Genomic DNA, 17,945 nt, shown 5'->3' with positions numbered 1-17,945 from the left:
AGGGACTATTCTTGTTTTATTCACAATGAGACATCAGTGGAGTGACAGCACTGTTGATGTACACATGGAAACATTCATCTGGTCTGCTTCTGCTTGAAATGGTTCCAGTTGCCATCACATTCATTGAAAGCCTCCAAGACGACTTCAGAAGCCAGTCTTCCTTTTTATTTCTATGTAGTTGTAGGACATGTTTATACTTTTCTAGACTTGAGCTTCTGGAAGAAAATCTCCATGGAGTGTGGGAGAAAATCATCCGAGAAGAATACATATTCAGCTTAGGCTCCAGTTATAGCTTTCAGTAGTAATTGCCAGTACATTAGTTTGAAAGCAAAAGATGGCAATTATTAACACTAATTGTCTTCCACACTCCACCCAAAGACCTTCAATACAGTTGTCATAAGGACTGCAGGGTGCTCCTCTCTTTTCACATTGACACTTGGGAGAGCCACCTCACACAGCCATAGAGCATGACTCTTTTTACTGTAGAGACTGGATTACAGCTGAACTGTGTCACTACAGATGCCTCCTAGCTAGTCTAAACCATATTGTTGTGCACAGCAGAGGAAGTCTTGTACTACTACTGAGATAGCTGGGTCTCATGACTTGACACAGAGACCCTGGACCTCTTGGTGTCCAAATTTTTAGCAAGGCTTATGCTTTCCCGTTGTTCCAAGAACCCCACCGGGGTTTTATTTTTTTCTAGCTTTAGTGCATAAACACTTCAGTGACCAAATTAAATACTCTATAAAAGGAAACAAATCATGAATTTATTTTTGTCTGGAGGGTTGTTTTCTTAACTTGATCCTGTTACAGTCTGCATATATATTGACCATAAGAAGCCTGCAGCTTTATTTCTTTGTTACTAAATGCAGATTTTCACTTTAGTGTCAAATATATTTTTTTTTCATGGTGGGGTACTACTTTTATTGTTGTAATATATTCACCCAGAGTGTGGTACTCCCGCTAGTAGTTAAACTGCCAAGGATCCCTCTTAATGTCCTGTCCAACCCCACAGCTTCAAGCATAATGCATCCTTCGTGACCAGATTACCCACAATCCGACGTCACAGAAATGCTCATTCGCCATCTATCAAAAACAGACACACCGATTCCAATCACGCATTAGAAAATCTAGTCAACTCCAATAGGTAAGAAATGGATTTAAAAATGGTAAGCCTTTACTTGATTTCTCATGTCAGTGTAGTATTTCTTACCCAACACTTAGCTATACTTTGGAGTGGTCATATGGCCAAATATAGTTTTAGAAATACAGTCTGCCTTGCCTGACTGATAATAAAAATATTTCAGTGCTCTCTTTTTCAGGAAGCCAAAAAAAAAAAGCATAGTAATTGAATGCTTTAAAAGTGAACTGATAAGATAGCTATCAAACACTTTAGAGATTTATCAACAAGTAAATATTTTGTGGCTAAAGAAACAACTAATATGCTTTTTCAAACTTTAGCAGCAAATTAGATACTTTATTCTCCATTTTATTCCTAAACAAAAGAATACTAACATGCTACAAGATATATTTGGATAGTACATAAACTTGATCATTTTTGTATTCATGAGCTTTGTCCATATTTGAAGATGATAAGTTCTTCAGATTGCAAAGATAAAAACTATGAAACAAATTGCCCATGATAGTAATAATCCTCTTTGCCCTTTCAGGATAAATACCAGCCATAGTGAAGATTCTGTAACGAAAGAATCCTCCGATGTGGTTCTAACGAAAAAGAATTCAGATGGTAGGTGGCTGGCCTGTTCACCTGATTTAAAGGTTTTATTTTCCATTGCAGCTTTAACATGTAGCTCAGTCTCTTCTTTCCCTGAGGTAGGTTCAGCCTTATCAATATAAAACACTTAAAACCTCTAAAAGTTTATCGGTGGTCATCTTGCTGAGTGCTTATGTTTCTCTGTCCTACTCTTCCTCTCCCTTCATTTGTCTCTGCCTCTGCCTGTCTGCCTGTTTGCCTGTTTACCTGTATGCTTACCTGTCTCTCTGTCTTTGCCTCTCTGTGTGTCTAAGTCTTTCTATCTGTTTTCTGTTTCTCTTTTACTAACATACACACAAAAAGAGATTACACTGTAACTCAAGTTCTGTACACTACAACCAGGTAAATGCAGCTCTGTGAATAAACACAGCTCTGTAGTGTAGTGGTTAGTACACTCAGCTCCCAAACAAGATGTTCTGGGTTCAAAGCCCAAGCAGAGTGGAAATGGATTGGCAGTCTCCTTTAATCATTCCTGTATATCACAACTAGGTAAATACACACACACACACACACACTGCTGGCCACAAGGGGTTGAACATTTGAAATATCTCACAAAAAAACTTTCAATTAATCAGTTCCTGGAATGCATAGAAGGTGAGTCTCCTTTTGCATTTTCAATTGTTCCTGATCTGTGATTATTTAGAATGGAATTACTGTGAGCATGAAGGTATAATGTGATTGTGTGCTTGGTTTGGTATATGCAGTGAAATGTTATGGTTGAAAGTTTTCATACTACATGCTCTTGACTTTAGAAAGCCAGACTAATAAAAGAGTCTGGGGGTTTGCTCAAAATATGTCCTGGAAATGTCATTTTTTATATCTTGCTCTTCAGTATTTTTTTTTCTTAGCACTGTAACTAGCTTCTTGTGGTGTGTCTTGGTACAATATATTTTTTGGCATTTTTTATACTATGCACTGGACATTATCTATCCCTCTGTAGAGGAAGAAGAAATGCTTTGCTGTGTCATAGAGAACCAATAGGTATGCAACAAGGAAATAGGTCATGAATCTTCGGAGTACTGAGGTGCCACTTTGATGACCCCCGGATCTTGCCCAGTGACCCACCAGGAAGTTAGGCTGAAAAATCTCCCTTCAGTTCACCTCCGCCTGGCCGCTGCCGCCTTCCTCACCCCAATGGTGCTCAGTGAGACTGGCACTCCGACCAATGGCACCCCGGTGGTGGAGCAGGACCCGGCCCACTTCCCCGTTGTGCTTGCCAATCTACTTCAGAAGGAGTTTGGGGGCAATGTTACCACCCCACGCCGGCCCCGGTCCCCCAGCAGAGGTTAGCGCCAGCCCACTGAGGGACCTCCGACTTCCTGCAGTCACCTGGTGCAGATTCATAGCTACACACACAGGGCCTTCCAGTGTGTAATATGAGCCTGGCACGCCCCCATAGATGCTTATTGTGTTTGTAGAGCACCCATGCAGCAGTGTGCCTTCCATGCTTCAAAGGCTGCCCCTCTTCCTCCTCCTCCTCCTGCTGCTGCTGCTGCTGCTGCTGCTATTGCTGCTGCTGGAGAATGAGGCCATTTAAACTCTATTGCCTGAAGGCCACTGGTTCTTCCACTTATGCCACACTTGTGGACTTGCAAGCATAGCACTTTCAAGCACACTGCACTGTACATATGGACCCTGTTCTTCCACACTGAAGAGTTTCAGTTGCACTATCCCTGGAGCTGTTGGTTGTCTGCACCTATGGACTAAACTCCAGTCACTGCACCAGAGAAGTAAATATGACATGCACCATCACCTCAACTATGGAAAATTGCTGAAGATTTTTACTTTTGCCTTTCAACTCTTTTGGCAGTGAGAAAAAAATTATAATGGGTTATTGTGGAACATTTTTCACTCTTGTCCTTTAAACATTTTGGCAGAGGAGAAATCATAATGTGATATTGTGGAAAATTTTTCGCTTTTGTCTTTTAACTCTTTTCGCAATGAGGGAAAAAAACACTATGGGGATTTCCCTATTATAGAAGTGTTTTGTCTAGCGTGCACTGCTGGCTGTGGGAGAGAGGTGTGTACTGTACATAGAGGCCGGGATGGCTGGGGACTATGAGTGTTGCGTCTGCATTGCTCAGCTCAGCTCCAACATTTTTCAAGAGACGATTGTCCTTGATTTTCTTTTTTTTTTAATTCCTCTTGTTAATACTCCAAAGCATCTGGTAAACTATAAACATAAATTCTTCAGTAGCTCAAAAATGCATGGCAGTTCAATTTACATTCTTCTAGCCATTACCATACCATAAGGAAAACACTTTTGACAAATAGTGTATTGCCTTAGATTATGCAAATGCGTATGGTTACAGAGATTTGAATGCTTGATATATTTTTGCTAGTATTGGCTATAATACATTCATTTGGTTGGCAGCTGAATGAAACCTTATTCAGACACAACATGAATAGACCTTCTTTTTCAGAACTTATATTATTTGTAGATGGACTGTGTAGGTCATTGAAAAGTAAACACTGCAATAGGTGTAGCAGACTTGTATATCTAGAGTATCCGGCACGGACGTAGACTGTTGTGGAGATATCATTGAGATCTGTGTGTGTGTGTGTGTGTGTGTTTATTTACCTAGTTGTATATACCTAGTTTTGATATGCAGGAAATGAGCTATGCTCATGAGGTTCCATCTCTGAGTCTCAGTTTGTCAAACTTAGCTGAAAATCACTTGAAGTTTTGGGATTAAACAACCTCGTTGTTCAAGTTGTTCTACCATTCTAAATCCCTATTTGCATTTTCCATATTAGTGAAGAAAATCAGGTATCTATCTCTACTTCTTAATGTAGAACAACATTTTGTTAGTAGGTGCAATGAAAGGTGAATTACTTTATGTCTGCTGGGCAGGGTCCTTCAAGTGAGTTGTGGAGAAGGTTAATTGTGTTATTTCTGTCACTGGTCTTAGTTCTTGATGCTGTGTGAATGTTTAAGTATTCAACTTTGGTAATTTCTCCCAATATATAGCCTGCCACTTTTTCCTAATATTTTTACTGGTGATAAACACTTGATAACAAACTATTTTCTGAAAACAAATAAGTCAGTGTACTTTAAACTTCAAATTTATTAGTGTTGATTGATGATACTGATTTTTGTAGCCTGGAGGCATCTTCAGGTCTGCGATGCTTGAAGTCTGCTGTGTCCTGATTGACTGGTGGCCACCCAAAATCAGGGCATTGTATTTGTCCCCTTCTTTATTCAACCTTTAGGTATCATGGGGTGTTGTCAGGAATGAGGAATACTTTACACTTTCTGTTCACCCCTAAGTGCCACTACCCACACCAAGCCTTTAATTTCTTATAGACGAGGACGATGACCAACCGCGGGTGCTGCAGCTCACCAACCAGCACAAGGCAGCCATCCGGGCCATCAGGAAGGTGAGAACAAGCAGGGTAGTGCTGGTGGTGGAGGTGGTGGTGATGGTGGGAGCAAAGGCAGCAGATGACAGTAAAAAAAAGGTGATAATAATAGATAAGAGTAGGACGGTGGTGAGAGGTAAAGAAGGAATAGATGCAGATAGGGTAAATTCATCAGTTTTTGCATACCATTCCAACAGACCTCATTCTGAAGCCTCCAGATTCTGCTGCCAAGTGCCATCATATTCTCAGCTGTGTAGTGCGGTGATGGCCTGATGAACGAGCCTCCCATACCCCATTTGCTGGTCAAAATTTCTTGCAAGGAAGGGGCAGGGAAAGTAAATCATTTTCCTGCCTCACCCCAATTCTTCTGAGTAGTTTGTCTCCCAAAATAATCACTATTTGGGATGAAATGCACAAACAGTTGAATATACTTTGTTTCTCTTGGGATCTTGGGAGCATATTTTATTCTTCCTTCGCAGGGATAATATTTTCTTAGCAGGAATTTTCACATTCACCTTGATGATTTTAATGATGAGGTTGTGAGGTTTAAAGACTTAGTGAGTTTTTTTACCCCATCCCATCAAGAACACTCCGTGAACTGTGATAGCCAGTGGTGGATCCAAAATTGCTAAGAAAACAACTTTTTTCTCTTGGTAGATAGAGGAAGCCTGCGCTGGATACAGAATTACTAAGAAAACAAACCTTTTTTAGCTTAGTGAACTTATATAGTCAGTGATGGATATAAATCACCAAAGAAACAAATTTTTTATATTATTTTTACTGTTCCTCCAATATTTTGGAGTTCTCTACATTATTGTATTATAGTTTTGAATGGAATTTTTTTGTTAATTGTGCTATAAATTTTACAGGGCTGGATTTACTCCATTGGCATTTGAAATTCACATTTGTGAAACTATTTTGGAAACCACAAATGACTAGCATTTTGTTGTGGTGCCCTTGTGACTGCTATTGTTTTTGTATTGTAAATTTCAGGAGGAGCAGTAGAAGTAAGTGTGATCAGTATAATTATCGGACAGCCCCTTTGTCTTCCTTGAGTGTGCTGTTTTGGTATTGAACCTGTGTTGTGGTAACCTAGATCTCTTGTCTTGACTCCTGTTGACTTCTTGTCTGTATCCCATATCAGATCTTTATGGAGGCAATAAATAAACTAAGGTGCGACCATTCTATTGCCTGGATGTGTAGGTTCCTGTGTTGTGGCTCTTTTTCTTTCTTTTCAACTCTGCATCACCAGTACATTCTACACTTAGTCAATCTCCCCTCAGAACTTTCTTTTCAGGGTCTACAAACAGTCCCCATTAACCCCGATTTTGTCCAGCACACTAACTGTCTCCCCTCCCGGGCGTAGATCAAATATTTCACGGCTCGACGCAAGTTTAAGGAAGCACTGAAGCCGTACGACGTGAAGGATGTCATAGAGCAGTACTCAGCTGGCCACGTGGACCTTCTGTCAAGGGTCAAGACACTGCAGGGGAGGTACCTCACTGACACTACATACAACCACTACCACCATTAACCAACCCCCCAGCACCCTACCTCCTCATGCCACTGATGACAACTTCTAACCAGTCCTCCTCTGTCTGCTCTCCCACCAACACCAAAACTAATGCCTTTAATCAACCCTCCTCCAGCTACCCTTTCTCTTCACTCCACTATCTATTCAACCTCCTCCCTCATCATTACTTATAACCACTGCCACCACTAACCAGCCCTAGTCATCTACTCATCCTCTTTCCCCTCCTAAGCATTTCCTCATCCACCTCATTCTCCTTTTGTTTCAACCACTACCAACACTTACTAAACCTCCTACACCTTGTACTTATCCCCTTTGCCTTGTCTTTCTCCTCTTTCTTATTTCAGTTCCTCTTATCTCCTTTTCCTCCTTCCTTTCTTGTCAAAAAAATGGCAGACTCCTAGATACCTTTTGGTTTCAATCAGTTACCCAAGATGTATATACATATTCAGTTTGCCAACACTGATTTTATATTACTTCAGACTCACTCAGCCCCTTGCATTAGGCCTGAGTAAACACTGCCCTGCTTCCCCTCCGCATTTTCCTACTTTTTTCTATAACTTTGATCTAATATGAATTGTTAATAATATTCCAATGTGTTTGATAATTAAAACCATATTACTAGCTTGTGCTAGGCTTTTAAGTTTGTCTTCTGTTGGTTTTCCCTGAGATAAGGGCAGAAGAGCATGCAATATACCTGCATTAGCAAATGTCAAAATTTCACATAGGCACAAACTGACTGGGGCTAAATTGTGCCCTCCTAAGGTGATACGATTTTCCATGGCATTTTTCAAATGATTTATTTATTTATTTTTATTTTTATTTTATTTTATTTTATTTATTTATTTATTTTTATTTATTATTATTATTATTATTAATAGTTCCCACTTTTCAAACAACCCAACTAATGTTTTCTAAAACCCCACTTACCTGACTTGTGTTTTGTGTAGTGTGGAACTAACACCAGATGCATATCTGGAGTGTGTGTTTGGTTTGTTGGTGTTTTACAAGTTCACGTGTTGGACACACTGTCTGGTCTGATGTGTAGTGTCACAACACATGATGTGAATTTCTTGAATGTTCTCTTACTGTCCAGTATGTCTTGCCAGCATTAACACTTCATTTACAAAAATATGGGGTAATTTTTTTGTGGCCAGTAAAGAGTATTGTCAGTTTGACAGACTGATACATATTCATTAATTTTGTAAAGGTTCATTACTTATGAAAAAGTCACTTTATCACATTGTGAGGATGAGGGCTACTGCACACAATGCAAAATGTTAGCATTTGGTTCCACTTGAGCATTTTTTAATGCCTTGATGTCTTATGCAGACAAACACACTAACGTGTGAAATAACACGGGTGTTGTTGGGACGTGATCAGTCCAGAATTATTATAACATCCATTAGAAACTAATAATAGACCTGAACCTATTTATACAACATTGATTGTCCTACTGTTCCATATTATCTCAAACATCAGTATTTGGTAATATATACTAAGGAGGGCATAGATAGTTCCTGTAAGGGGCATACTACATATATTCTTTGTTTCATGGTGCCAGGCCACAAAAGAATTGCTCTTTACCTACACATAAGTATTTTTTGGCATGTGGAAAGACTTCCCAAACTCTAAAAGTGACTAACAACAGTGTTTTCCAAGACAACTCTATAAAAGTTAAAGCATGTTGCCCTGTGTGAGCTTTTCCAGCCAGCTTTAGTCCAATACCCATTAACACTACATGGTGAGGCCTGCCATAACAAGTCTCTCTCCTCCAGTCTCTGCACATTCGATTGTGGTGTGTGAATACAAGCATTACTAACTCTGTACTCTATGCCTGTAGTCTGCATCTTAAGATAAAGAGCAGGACCTGTGGCCCATCCTAGAGTTAGAGACAGCAGACTGTAGGAGTGCATTGATGCTTACTGTTGGTTCCGTGCAGTGGGTATGACAAGTATGCAATAGATCACTGCTGATAGTACAGACAGCAGCAACAGAAGCAGCTGATTACCATAGCCACATACTATATACTAAAGTTTCTGCCAAGACTGTAGGGATTAGATGGCATCATTTGCTACCTTATACTATTCAAATATATGACTGTTTAGACTTACTGCAGCATCACTTGAAAAACTGACTTGAAGGAGGGTTTGGAATAAGCTGTCTCAGTATTCATTGAAGAAAAGGAAAATATAAATTTTATTTAGTTTTCAGTCATATTATTTAATCAGTTGATCCTAAAAATGGGAATGACCCGTTACAATCAAGCATTCATTGTTCCAAACTCTTGTATAAAGACACATGCTGCCAAGACATCCTCCAGGAATGACCCGTGACTTGACTAGAATAAGAGTGTCCTCACCGGAGCTGCCGCCAGGTCTGTACAGGAAGACACCTGTAAACACCAATCATCTTGTGCCATTGAGGTGTTAAGTCTGTGCACAGTATATGAAATAATGTATTCTTTATCATTGTGTGTAATGAGTTATGCTGCTGTTGCCTAACTAATCTCTTGTCTTCCAGACTTGTATCATGCTTAATTCTCTTCCAGGATTGCTAATCAATAATGGTTTTACTCTTGAGAAGAAATCAAGAGTATCAAAACTTTGGTTTATATGCTTAGATGAAAAACATTAATCTTGCAGTGTTGATAGGTTTTGCAGGAGACAATTTTCTGTAAGAGGCATTTTTTTGTAAAGCACAACTTTATAACAGGTGGACAGGGCCAGCTCCCTGTTCATATCTTCACCTATTTCTGTTAACAGAGTTCCAAGTGAGTGTTGTGTGCACATACACACGTAACACTCCTTCTCCAACACTGTGTGCTGAATACAAAAGTACTCCGAACTATGATCGTTTCCCTGCAAACAGGGCCTGATCACGCACTTCTAAACTTTAAACCTCACAACTTTACCACTACAGCAGATTTTCTAACCGTTTTAAGGGAATCATTGAAGCTGATCGCACCTAATTAGTACCTCTGTCATAAATAATCACCCATTTAAATAAGTGGCTCAAGAAAGTGATAACCAACCTCAATGAGTAACTAAATACAGTTGCAAAATAGCCTTAAAGGTTCTCAAATTTCAACCTTCCCTTCCCTAAACTGCTGCACTCTCTCTTTCCCTTCCTCAGATTAGGTACTTCCTTGCCAGACGTAAGTTCAAAGAGGCCCTAAAACCCTATGATGTAAAAGACGTTATAGAGCAATATTCCTCGGGCCATGCAGATCTACTAACAAGAGTAAAGTACCTGCATGGGAGGTGAGTGCCGGGCCGGGGAGGCAGACGCCTAGACGTACATTTTGCACCAAACTCTCTGGAGCCTGACTCAACCTTTCATAGCTTTGGGGTCATGACTGTACTTCAACATGTGCCAAGGTGTCTCCTCTGTCTAATTTATGTATACTACTTATTGCATTTTTGCCACAAATTATCATCTACTTCAAAAACCTAGTCAGCTGCCATAATTATGAGCATGGTAATACTCTGTCATTAGGATGGAAATAATTGATTGACACGATGTATGTCATTTTCAAGGGACTTTTATATATGATTATTTATATTCTGCACATATATTTGTAATTTTTCATTATTGAGTCTGACACATCATGAAACTTTAATCTTGATTGCTAATATAATATGAATTTTATATATCTATATTTTTTCCATACTCTGCACATATGTTGATCATTTTTCATTGTATTCATTGTGAGACAACATTATAAGACTTTGGTCTTCATTCCATGGTTAACGTCCCGGTATATGCATATTCTCCGAGATGGTTGTTGTTTATTCCTCTGGTGTCTGTTCCTTCCTGCATGGCTGTGGGGTGAGGAGAGGCTGGCCTGGGGCAGTGGAGGACTGGTCTTAACACACAAAATGCAATGTGCCAGCATAACTTCCTTCTAAAAGAGAAACGCAGAGAGAGAGATTATATGTCATCCTGATGTTCGTACTGCATTGAGTCAAGCAGTGTTGCCTCATGTCCATTTGACTTGAGATGTGCATTAGAGAGATGTAGAATGCAATGGAAGAGTAGTGGATGTACAATGGTGCTTTGGATTGAAGCTATGAATGTTTGTCTCCCACAGTCTCTTGGTGTAGGACACGAGAAAGGCAGATTGAATATCACAAATGAAGTTTGTTTAGTTTACTTGATATAGTACTTATTCAAACACAGTTTGGTTTGTTACACATTTTAAATTGTCATAATTTTGATTTCATTACTGCCAAAAACAGAAAGATTTTATATTTCCCAGCAGAGTTCTGTACCACTTTGGTGTATTCATAGCCAACAAGAAAATACAAGGAGCTGTTTCTTTCATTGCTGGTATTAAAAAAATTGAATATCATATTTTCTAGTAGGGTACCATGGTTCCACCTTGGTGAGCTCATAGCAAAGAAGAAAATATAAAGAGCTAGAACTACATTACAGAAGCATAATCTACACATGAGAATCTTGTCTACATGAGTTTTACAGACCATCTTGACTTTACTCACAAGCCAGTAGGCAGCTGATGACTGGACTGCACAGAGACCCGTGGACTGTTTAACGATGACACATGAAAACTGAACCATTAACTTGAGTAGCTTTGTTTGACAACTGCATGTTTCAGGAAATAACCTTTTGCATGCTTCAAAACAGTACTCACACCTGGATTCATGACTTAGCATTTTGATCTGCCCTTTTAATAGATAAAAATGCACAGTAAATGATCACTACCTACATGTTATAATTAGAATGCCCCATGAAGTCTTTGTTTCAATTGTAATAATCCTAAATGTACTAATTTCTGTCCTGTTAAAACTATCTGCCATATGTGTAACTGCATGCAGTGCTGAACTAAACTCTGCTGGACATTACTGTCCACCTCTTACAAAGTTTTACTTATTGTAGTAGAATGACTCTTACAATAATCTTTACAAAATACTTTTTCAATAAATAATATGCTCCTTAAACTACACCCAAGAATTATTTAACATTTAACTTGTCAATTTTTAGTTGGAGTATTCTCTCCTCCCCCATTATTTTCAGCTTTGGAAATAGTTGTGGCATCTGTGGCCCAAAGGTCACACTTTGAGCACACACCTTAAAGACTAGAATTGATGGTTAGGGTTCTTGCCTGCCCTTCATGTTGGCATCCCACCAAACCTTGAGCAGTTGCAGTCAGTGAAACATGTCATGCACTGTTTAACCTAATTAGTCCAATAACTACCATTATATGCAGTTTGTTTCAAGCACAAAACAATTTTTGCATGATGATCCCAAAGTAGAAAGGCAATAAAAAGTATGGTGTGATTGGTGACGCTGCACACTTGTGTGTCCTAATTACTCTCCTCACACCCTGCAGGTTAGACCAAATCCTAGGGAAGCAAGGGTCCAAGGCCAAGGACGTGTACGAGTCCAAGATCAGCCTTGCCTCACGCATCGTCAAGGTGGAGAGACAGGTAGGAAGATTCTCAAAGCAGTGAGGTTAAATAAAGAGAAGAAATGTTACAAAGGTCAGAGGCTTGCCAGAGCAGTGAGGTTAAGGATACAGAGGAATTAAAACAGGGGTAAAAGGATTCACACAGTAGTAACAACTACCCAAAAAGCTTAATTTATACTCAGGCTTTTTAGGGAGTTGTTACTAATGTGTGAAATTTTCCTGTTGTAAAGTTGAACTAGCCATTGTGCATTTTGCCCGTTAACTGAAGTATGTCTTGCAGTCAATAAACTATATCTATCTGTACCTTGTGAGATGTATGGTCATTCTTATTAGATAATCAGATTAAGCTTTATAAATAGCTGACATTCATGAACTTCAAATAAGCATATTTTCATATTTCTGTGTGGCTGGTGAGGGCAGATATTGAATAGCTGATTCTCATAAGCAATCATGCATGAAACTCCTGATCTATTGTATTCTCTCCTTATCTTTGTATATCTTTGTACGGATTCTTTCAGGTTGATGATATCGAGTCCAAATTGGACCAGCTAATTGACCTGTACATGGAGGACCGGAAACGCCTCTTGGCCCTGCCCCCGCTTGGCTCAGTTCCCTTCCCCACCACCCCCACCTCCTCCGCACCCCTACCAGGCTCCCCAGACAGCTGCAGTAGCGGCCCCACCACCTCCTTCACCCCCATCTCAAGTTCCTCCACTGTTGTCCCCTCATCTTCCCTCACCGTAAGTACCTTAAAACAGCAGTCACCCTTTTGAGTCAGTGGTAATGGATATTGCTGTGTACCATCAACTAATGGACTCAGTATCAGCAGATTTTTCTTTACAGGAAAGGAAGCAGCTGAAGGCCAACAAAAAAAATGTAGAAAAAAAATGCTAGTCACTGCTATTCAGAACCTAACTATTGTTTCGGAAGAGTGAAATATTATGAAAATGTTTTGTATTTAAAGAGGTTAACTCCTGAGCACTTGCCTGAAATTCATCCTTCAAAACAAATCCAGCATTTTTGTGTCCCTTTAAATTATGAAAATGGCACAAGTGTCTGGTTGCTACTAACATAAATTTCTGAAGTAGTCATTCTTATGTGAAATTTGACCCCATCAGGACTAAGTTTCATTGAAAAGAAAATTGATCCTCTAAAAAGTAAAATTATGTAAAAGTAGAAATGTATCCATGTGAAAGTCAACTCCATAACCTCATGTTTTTGTCTTTTGTCCTTTTTTCTAATTACCATTTCTTTATCATCATAAAAATTTTAATTTCTTCACTTTCCTTTTATCTCATTTTCGTTTTTACTTTTTAATCTTTTCCCTCCAGCAGGTTCCTGGAGCTCCCCCGCCCTATGTGTCGGTACTCAAGCCTAAGCCCATCCTGGTGGACAAGCAGGCCTCTGAGCCCAACACACCCACTAACAAGTACTTTGAGAGGCCCATGATGCGAGGCAACTCTGACGTCTCTCAGAGGATGAAGAAGCGAGTTACTCTGAGGTACAACACAGCTGCCTCAATGCACCTATCTCTCTATCCCTCATATTTTTCCTCTTCTCAAAGTTGTTATAAAAAGAATGCAGGAAAGAGTTACTTTAATGTATTTACTACTCACATTCCTTTTGTTATTCTGTTTTGAAAAGTTAAAGTTAAATAGTAATATAAAAAGAAATGCGTTCTGATTTAGGTTTTCGTCCACAGCTCACTGCCGTCCCGTCATTCCCTAGAGGCCAAGGAGCCCGACTTGCTACAGGTGCCGCAGGTGGTGCAGATCGAGCACATGACTGCCCCCTACATCGAGGAAGACTGTGATCCCAGTACCCAAGGTGGGTGCCAGAGCATCTCAACTTATCAGGTTAACACACACATGCATTGTTCACTTTTGCTGGCCAAAGGTATGACTCTTGCCTTTGCTGCCTCTGTACGATTGGTCGCACGGGCAGCAGCTCATGAAGAAGGTATGGCAGGTACAAGTGTAGATGTTATTTGAAGTTGTTCACAGCTGTCAGAGTGAGAATAGTGTTTACTTTCCTTCCCATCCTGTGCTTCATTCCTGCAGAGGTTACTTATCCTATGTCTGCCCTTCCTCTTGTTGATGGTTGTGGAGAATTCACACTTAAGGTGATGGAAATATTTTTCTGCTTGGAGGCAGCTGAGTACACATGTTGTGAATAATACATGACTTGTAATCAATTTAATAAACAAACCTTTAGTAGCAAGAAGGCTTCAGAACCATCTATATAGTGGTTGTCTTTGCTGGAGGCTTATAGAAACTATTTTATCCAGATTATGTATTCATGTAGTTATTGCATGTCAACCCTACATGTGAGAGGGATGAAGTCAAGCAGCCTTGTTTATGATAGAGGTAAAATTTACTCATGATACCAGAGTTATCATCTTGTCACATGTATCATATTTATTGATTAACTTGCCTGGGAGTAACACTTTGCCCAGGAGGCAGGGGACACAGGGCAGCAAGCACTCCAATGCAAATGGCCATTCTGCAGTGCATACAGGAGGAAAAACAGAAGGCAGCTGGTTGAGTAAGCCACACTTAGTAGGCAAATATGCTTTATTACAAGGGAAAAAATTGTCGTTGCCATACCAGCTGGGGAAAAGATAGGATTGAACTGAAGAATGTAGTTGCAGGGTTGAGTGGTCAAGTTCTTCCACTCATTGGGGAAAACCACCACAGTGTTCTGAAGCAAGGTAAGGACAGCATGTGTGGGTTGGTATAGCTAGCCAACCTTGTGTAGCCTCCTCATATGTAAGAATAAAAAGAAAAAAAAGAAAAAACACTTCTTGTTAATCAATACAAAAAATTGTTGGTATTTCTGCTGAGGATTTTTGTCTTAAATTTTATCATTTAGTCAGATTACCAAAATCAATTAAGTTGGTAAGTAATTATAGATTACATAGTCTATTATGTGTTGCAAGCTTTGTATAACCCTCTATAAACATTTTCATACTTTCTGTGAATCCTTTTCAGTGCTGGGTTCTCATGCTAATATATTAACTTTCTGCACTCAAGTAAATATTGCATGTACTAACTCTCTACATTAACTATATAATGTATACTCATAATTGTATTGTTTCAGTTCAGTGCAGACATATTAGAAAGATTGTTAAAATATGGATTGTCCAGTCAGCTTTTGATATACTCTTGCAGTGTTTGAATTTAGTGCAAACACATTAAAAAGTTGTGCTCTTATCAGCAACTGTAAAATTATTAAACATTGAATCTGTTGTTGATGCTGCTAGTGCATCACTTTTAGATTCATTGCTCTTGGTAGCAGCTTATCACCTGCCAGTCTGGATGTAAATAAGTTTATCATGCAAACCACAGTTTACTGCTTAACATTTATATGATTTTGCATGTAATGAGTCCAATGCCACAGCAGCACATGTACCCTACCACTAAAAAGTATGTCTAGATAAGGAGAGCAGTTAATTATTAAAATGTACAAAGATCATAATTGTGTAGGGAACCTTAGTTATTGATACATATGAAAGAATGCATCCAGATTATGCATCACAGCCTTTGGTTGGCTGGGCACTGGATAACAAGACAATGAGTGCACTTAGCTGGAAGAGTAACACTCAATGCATGTGATGTAAAGCCTTGGAGACCCATATCCTGCGTTGGTATGCAGACATGGATATAGTGTTGGATGATTCTCAAGCCTTATATGATATTATCTGAGCTGAGTTTTAATAGTGAACAGAAATTTGTGTGGATGAATCACTGACATGCATCACTGTTTTAAAGCTTATATTTTGCTTATATTTTTCCATAAATGCTGGTAACTGCAGATTGTTGAAGGATCGTCTGGCCTTGAAGGACATTTTCTGAACTGTTTTGAAACTGAATAGAAGTTTATTGGATATGTCAGTGAAATGCATCACAGTTTTATAATGTATAGCCATTTCCATAGACTTTTCCTGTAAATTCTGGTGACTGCAGATTCAACCTAACCGTGATGAGGTTTGTGAAAACTGGCAGCTGCCCCACAAACTGTGATGGTTAGAAGTTTCCTCTCTTATTTCAGACACACCCCATCACATTCCATAAAGACAGAACTAACCTTCTAAACCCTATGTTGTTCCTCTTGGACTCACAACCTCAGTGGGGAGGTCAGGCATGGTGGTGTGGCCCACCCCCTGCAACACACAGGCTAGTCTCAAGTGCCCACCGTTCTTCACTGTACTGAGCCTTTGCACCTCCTGTCTTATATCACAGCAGTTGAAGACCTCCTCACTAAATATCTTACTAAGTTTTGCCCCTGTAAATTCTCTTAGCCTTGTCTAGTAGAAGTACTACATGTGTTTAGCAGTATTTACTGTTGTATTTTGGTCATGTTGTGTGTTGGTCTCTTGCCATCTCAGTTATATTGAATAAGCACTATCAGAAATGCATTTAATGCAATGTAAACACTAATTTCTGTGCATATTTTTGTGCATAAAATACCAAAATGTTGATTTACTGCTTGCTGTGAGTTGTTGGGCCGTGGGTAAGTGGTGAGAAAATCATTAATGTACATCATAGTTATTTCTTAGCCCCATTTATGGTGGAAGTGCCTTAGTATATTTCTTACTTGTCTACCACTCATGCATTTCTATCTTCACATTTTTTTATCTCTGTTAGTTCACTTCAAAATTCATATTGGAGGTGTAAGGGTTGGAAATTGGAAATCATTTTCACAACTATTTTCTTGGTGCTCAAAAATACACTTCCTATGGCGGTGAAACTTCAGCATCTTCTATGCATTTGCTTTTAACAAGCAACTGTTACTCTCATCATCATTGTCAAACTGTTTTCCTAGGCCTGGTATTCATTTACAGGATGTAAGTAAGCTTTACTCCCTACTCGAAATATTCCCTCCCTGTATCAAGGCTGCTTCTGTACCTCACTAACCCTTCCTCTTCTTCCTGTATTGAATGATAATGCATGATATAAAAATTATAGTAAATCACATTATATATTGGAGACAGGGTGAAGGAAGTGTGTACAGTTAACATATCATTCTACAAGGTTAATGCACTATAGTCACCATACACGAAATTGGTCCAGAAGCACCACCCCGTCCCTCACCCTCCCTCCAAGGTAACATTGACTCCTAACTCCAAGCTCCTTTCATCCAGCCAATCAGCTCGCATAGCTATGGAAGAAGGGGCAGGGCTTCTGGACCAGCTTAATGTATGGTGACTATAGTAACATTTTTTTTCAAAGATGTCAGAAAAAAATCTAGGGATAGAAAAATCATGTGCTTGACATACTGATTTCAAAAATTTCATTATTTTACAGGGTCAATCAATATTTTTCATGTATATATATATAGATATATAACCTTTATTCTTGTGGCTTCTGGGTAGAGCCTGTTTGTCACGACAGGAAGGCAGCAAGCATTCACCAGCATCTTTGTACAAAGCTTTGTAGAGCCTTTCCACTACCACTTTGGTGTGCTGCACCAAGCATCACTTCTGAAAGAGAAATGGGACTTTAAAAAAGTCTAAAAATCCATTCTTCACATATGTTTAAGAGATCATTGCATTTCTGCCTGTCAGCATCACTGCACATTGTCATTGGCCACTTGTGGGGTCCGTGCATGCTTGTTATCAGGTCTCAAAGCTTGTTGGTAATGTACACCACAATGAGACTTCAAAACATTTCATATCTTCCTTCTCACACTTAATGCATTATATTACTTTGCTTAACCATAAGTGGCCACTCATCATGTGCAAGGCATTTACATAGATGAAAGAGCAATGGTCGTAATCTATCAGAATAGCATAAGCTCATTTTCACCATTTCAATCTTCCTCCTTGCTTGAATATTTAATATAAG

At 39.3% G+C, this 17,945-nt stretch overlaps 1 protein-coding gene across 10 annotated transcripts in view; it reads left to right on the top strand.

Moving 5' to 3' along the window:
* LOC126998150 (potassium voltage-gated channel subfamily KQT member 4-like) overlaps positions 1 to 17,945 on the top strand; it is a 100,592-nt gene that overhangs the window by 76,997 nt on the left and 5,650 nt on the right. For 4 of the 10 annotated variants that reach the window (XM_050859580.1, XM_050859577.1, XM_050859582.1 and 1 more), the window contains 9 exons: positions 1,016 to 1,147; positions 1,671 to 1,747; positions 2,871 to 3,059; positions 5,082 to 5,155; positions 6,504 to 6,631; positions 12,022 to 12,118; positions 12,618 to 12,839; positions 13,431 to 13,600; positions 13,802 to 13,926. In XM_050859580.1, the coding sequence (XP_050715537.1) occupies positions 1,016 to 1,147; positions 1,671 to 1,747; positions 2,871 to 3,059; positions 5,082 to 5,155; positions 6,504 to 6,631; positions 12,022 to 12,118; positions 12,618 to 12,839; positions 13,431 to 13,600; positions 13,802 to 13,926 (1,214 nt within the window). Of the gene's footprint in view, positions 1 to 1,015; positions 1,148 to 1,670; positions 1,748 to 2,870; positions 3,060 to 5,081; positions 5,156 to 6,503; positions 6,632 to 9,803; positions 9,932 to 12,021; positions 12,119 to 12,617; positions 12,840 to 13,430; positions 13,601 to 13,801; positions 13,927 to 17,945 lie in introns of all 10 variants that reach the window. The other 6 variants (XM_050859586.1, XM_050859583.1, XM_050859578.1 and 3 more) reach the window with 5 other exon arrangements.

The sequence above is a fragment of the Eriocheir sinensis genome, chromosome 13 (genome assembly GCF_024679095.1).
Source record: "Eriocheir sinensis breed Jianghai 21 chromosome 13, ASM2467909v1, whole genome shotgun sequence".
NCBI classification, from domain to species: Eukaryota; Metazoa; Arthropoda; class Malacostraca; order Decapoda; family Varunidae; genus Eriocheir; species Eriocheir sinensis.
The sequence above is the reverse complement of the archived record's forward strand: the minus strand, read 5'-3'. Positions and strand labels throughout refer to the sequence as shown.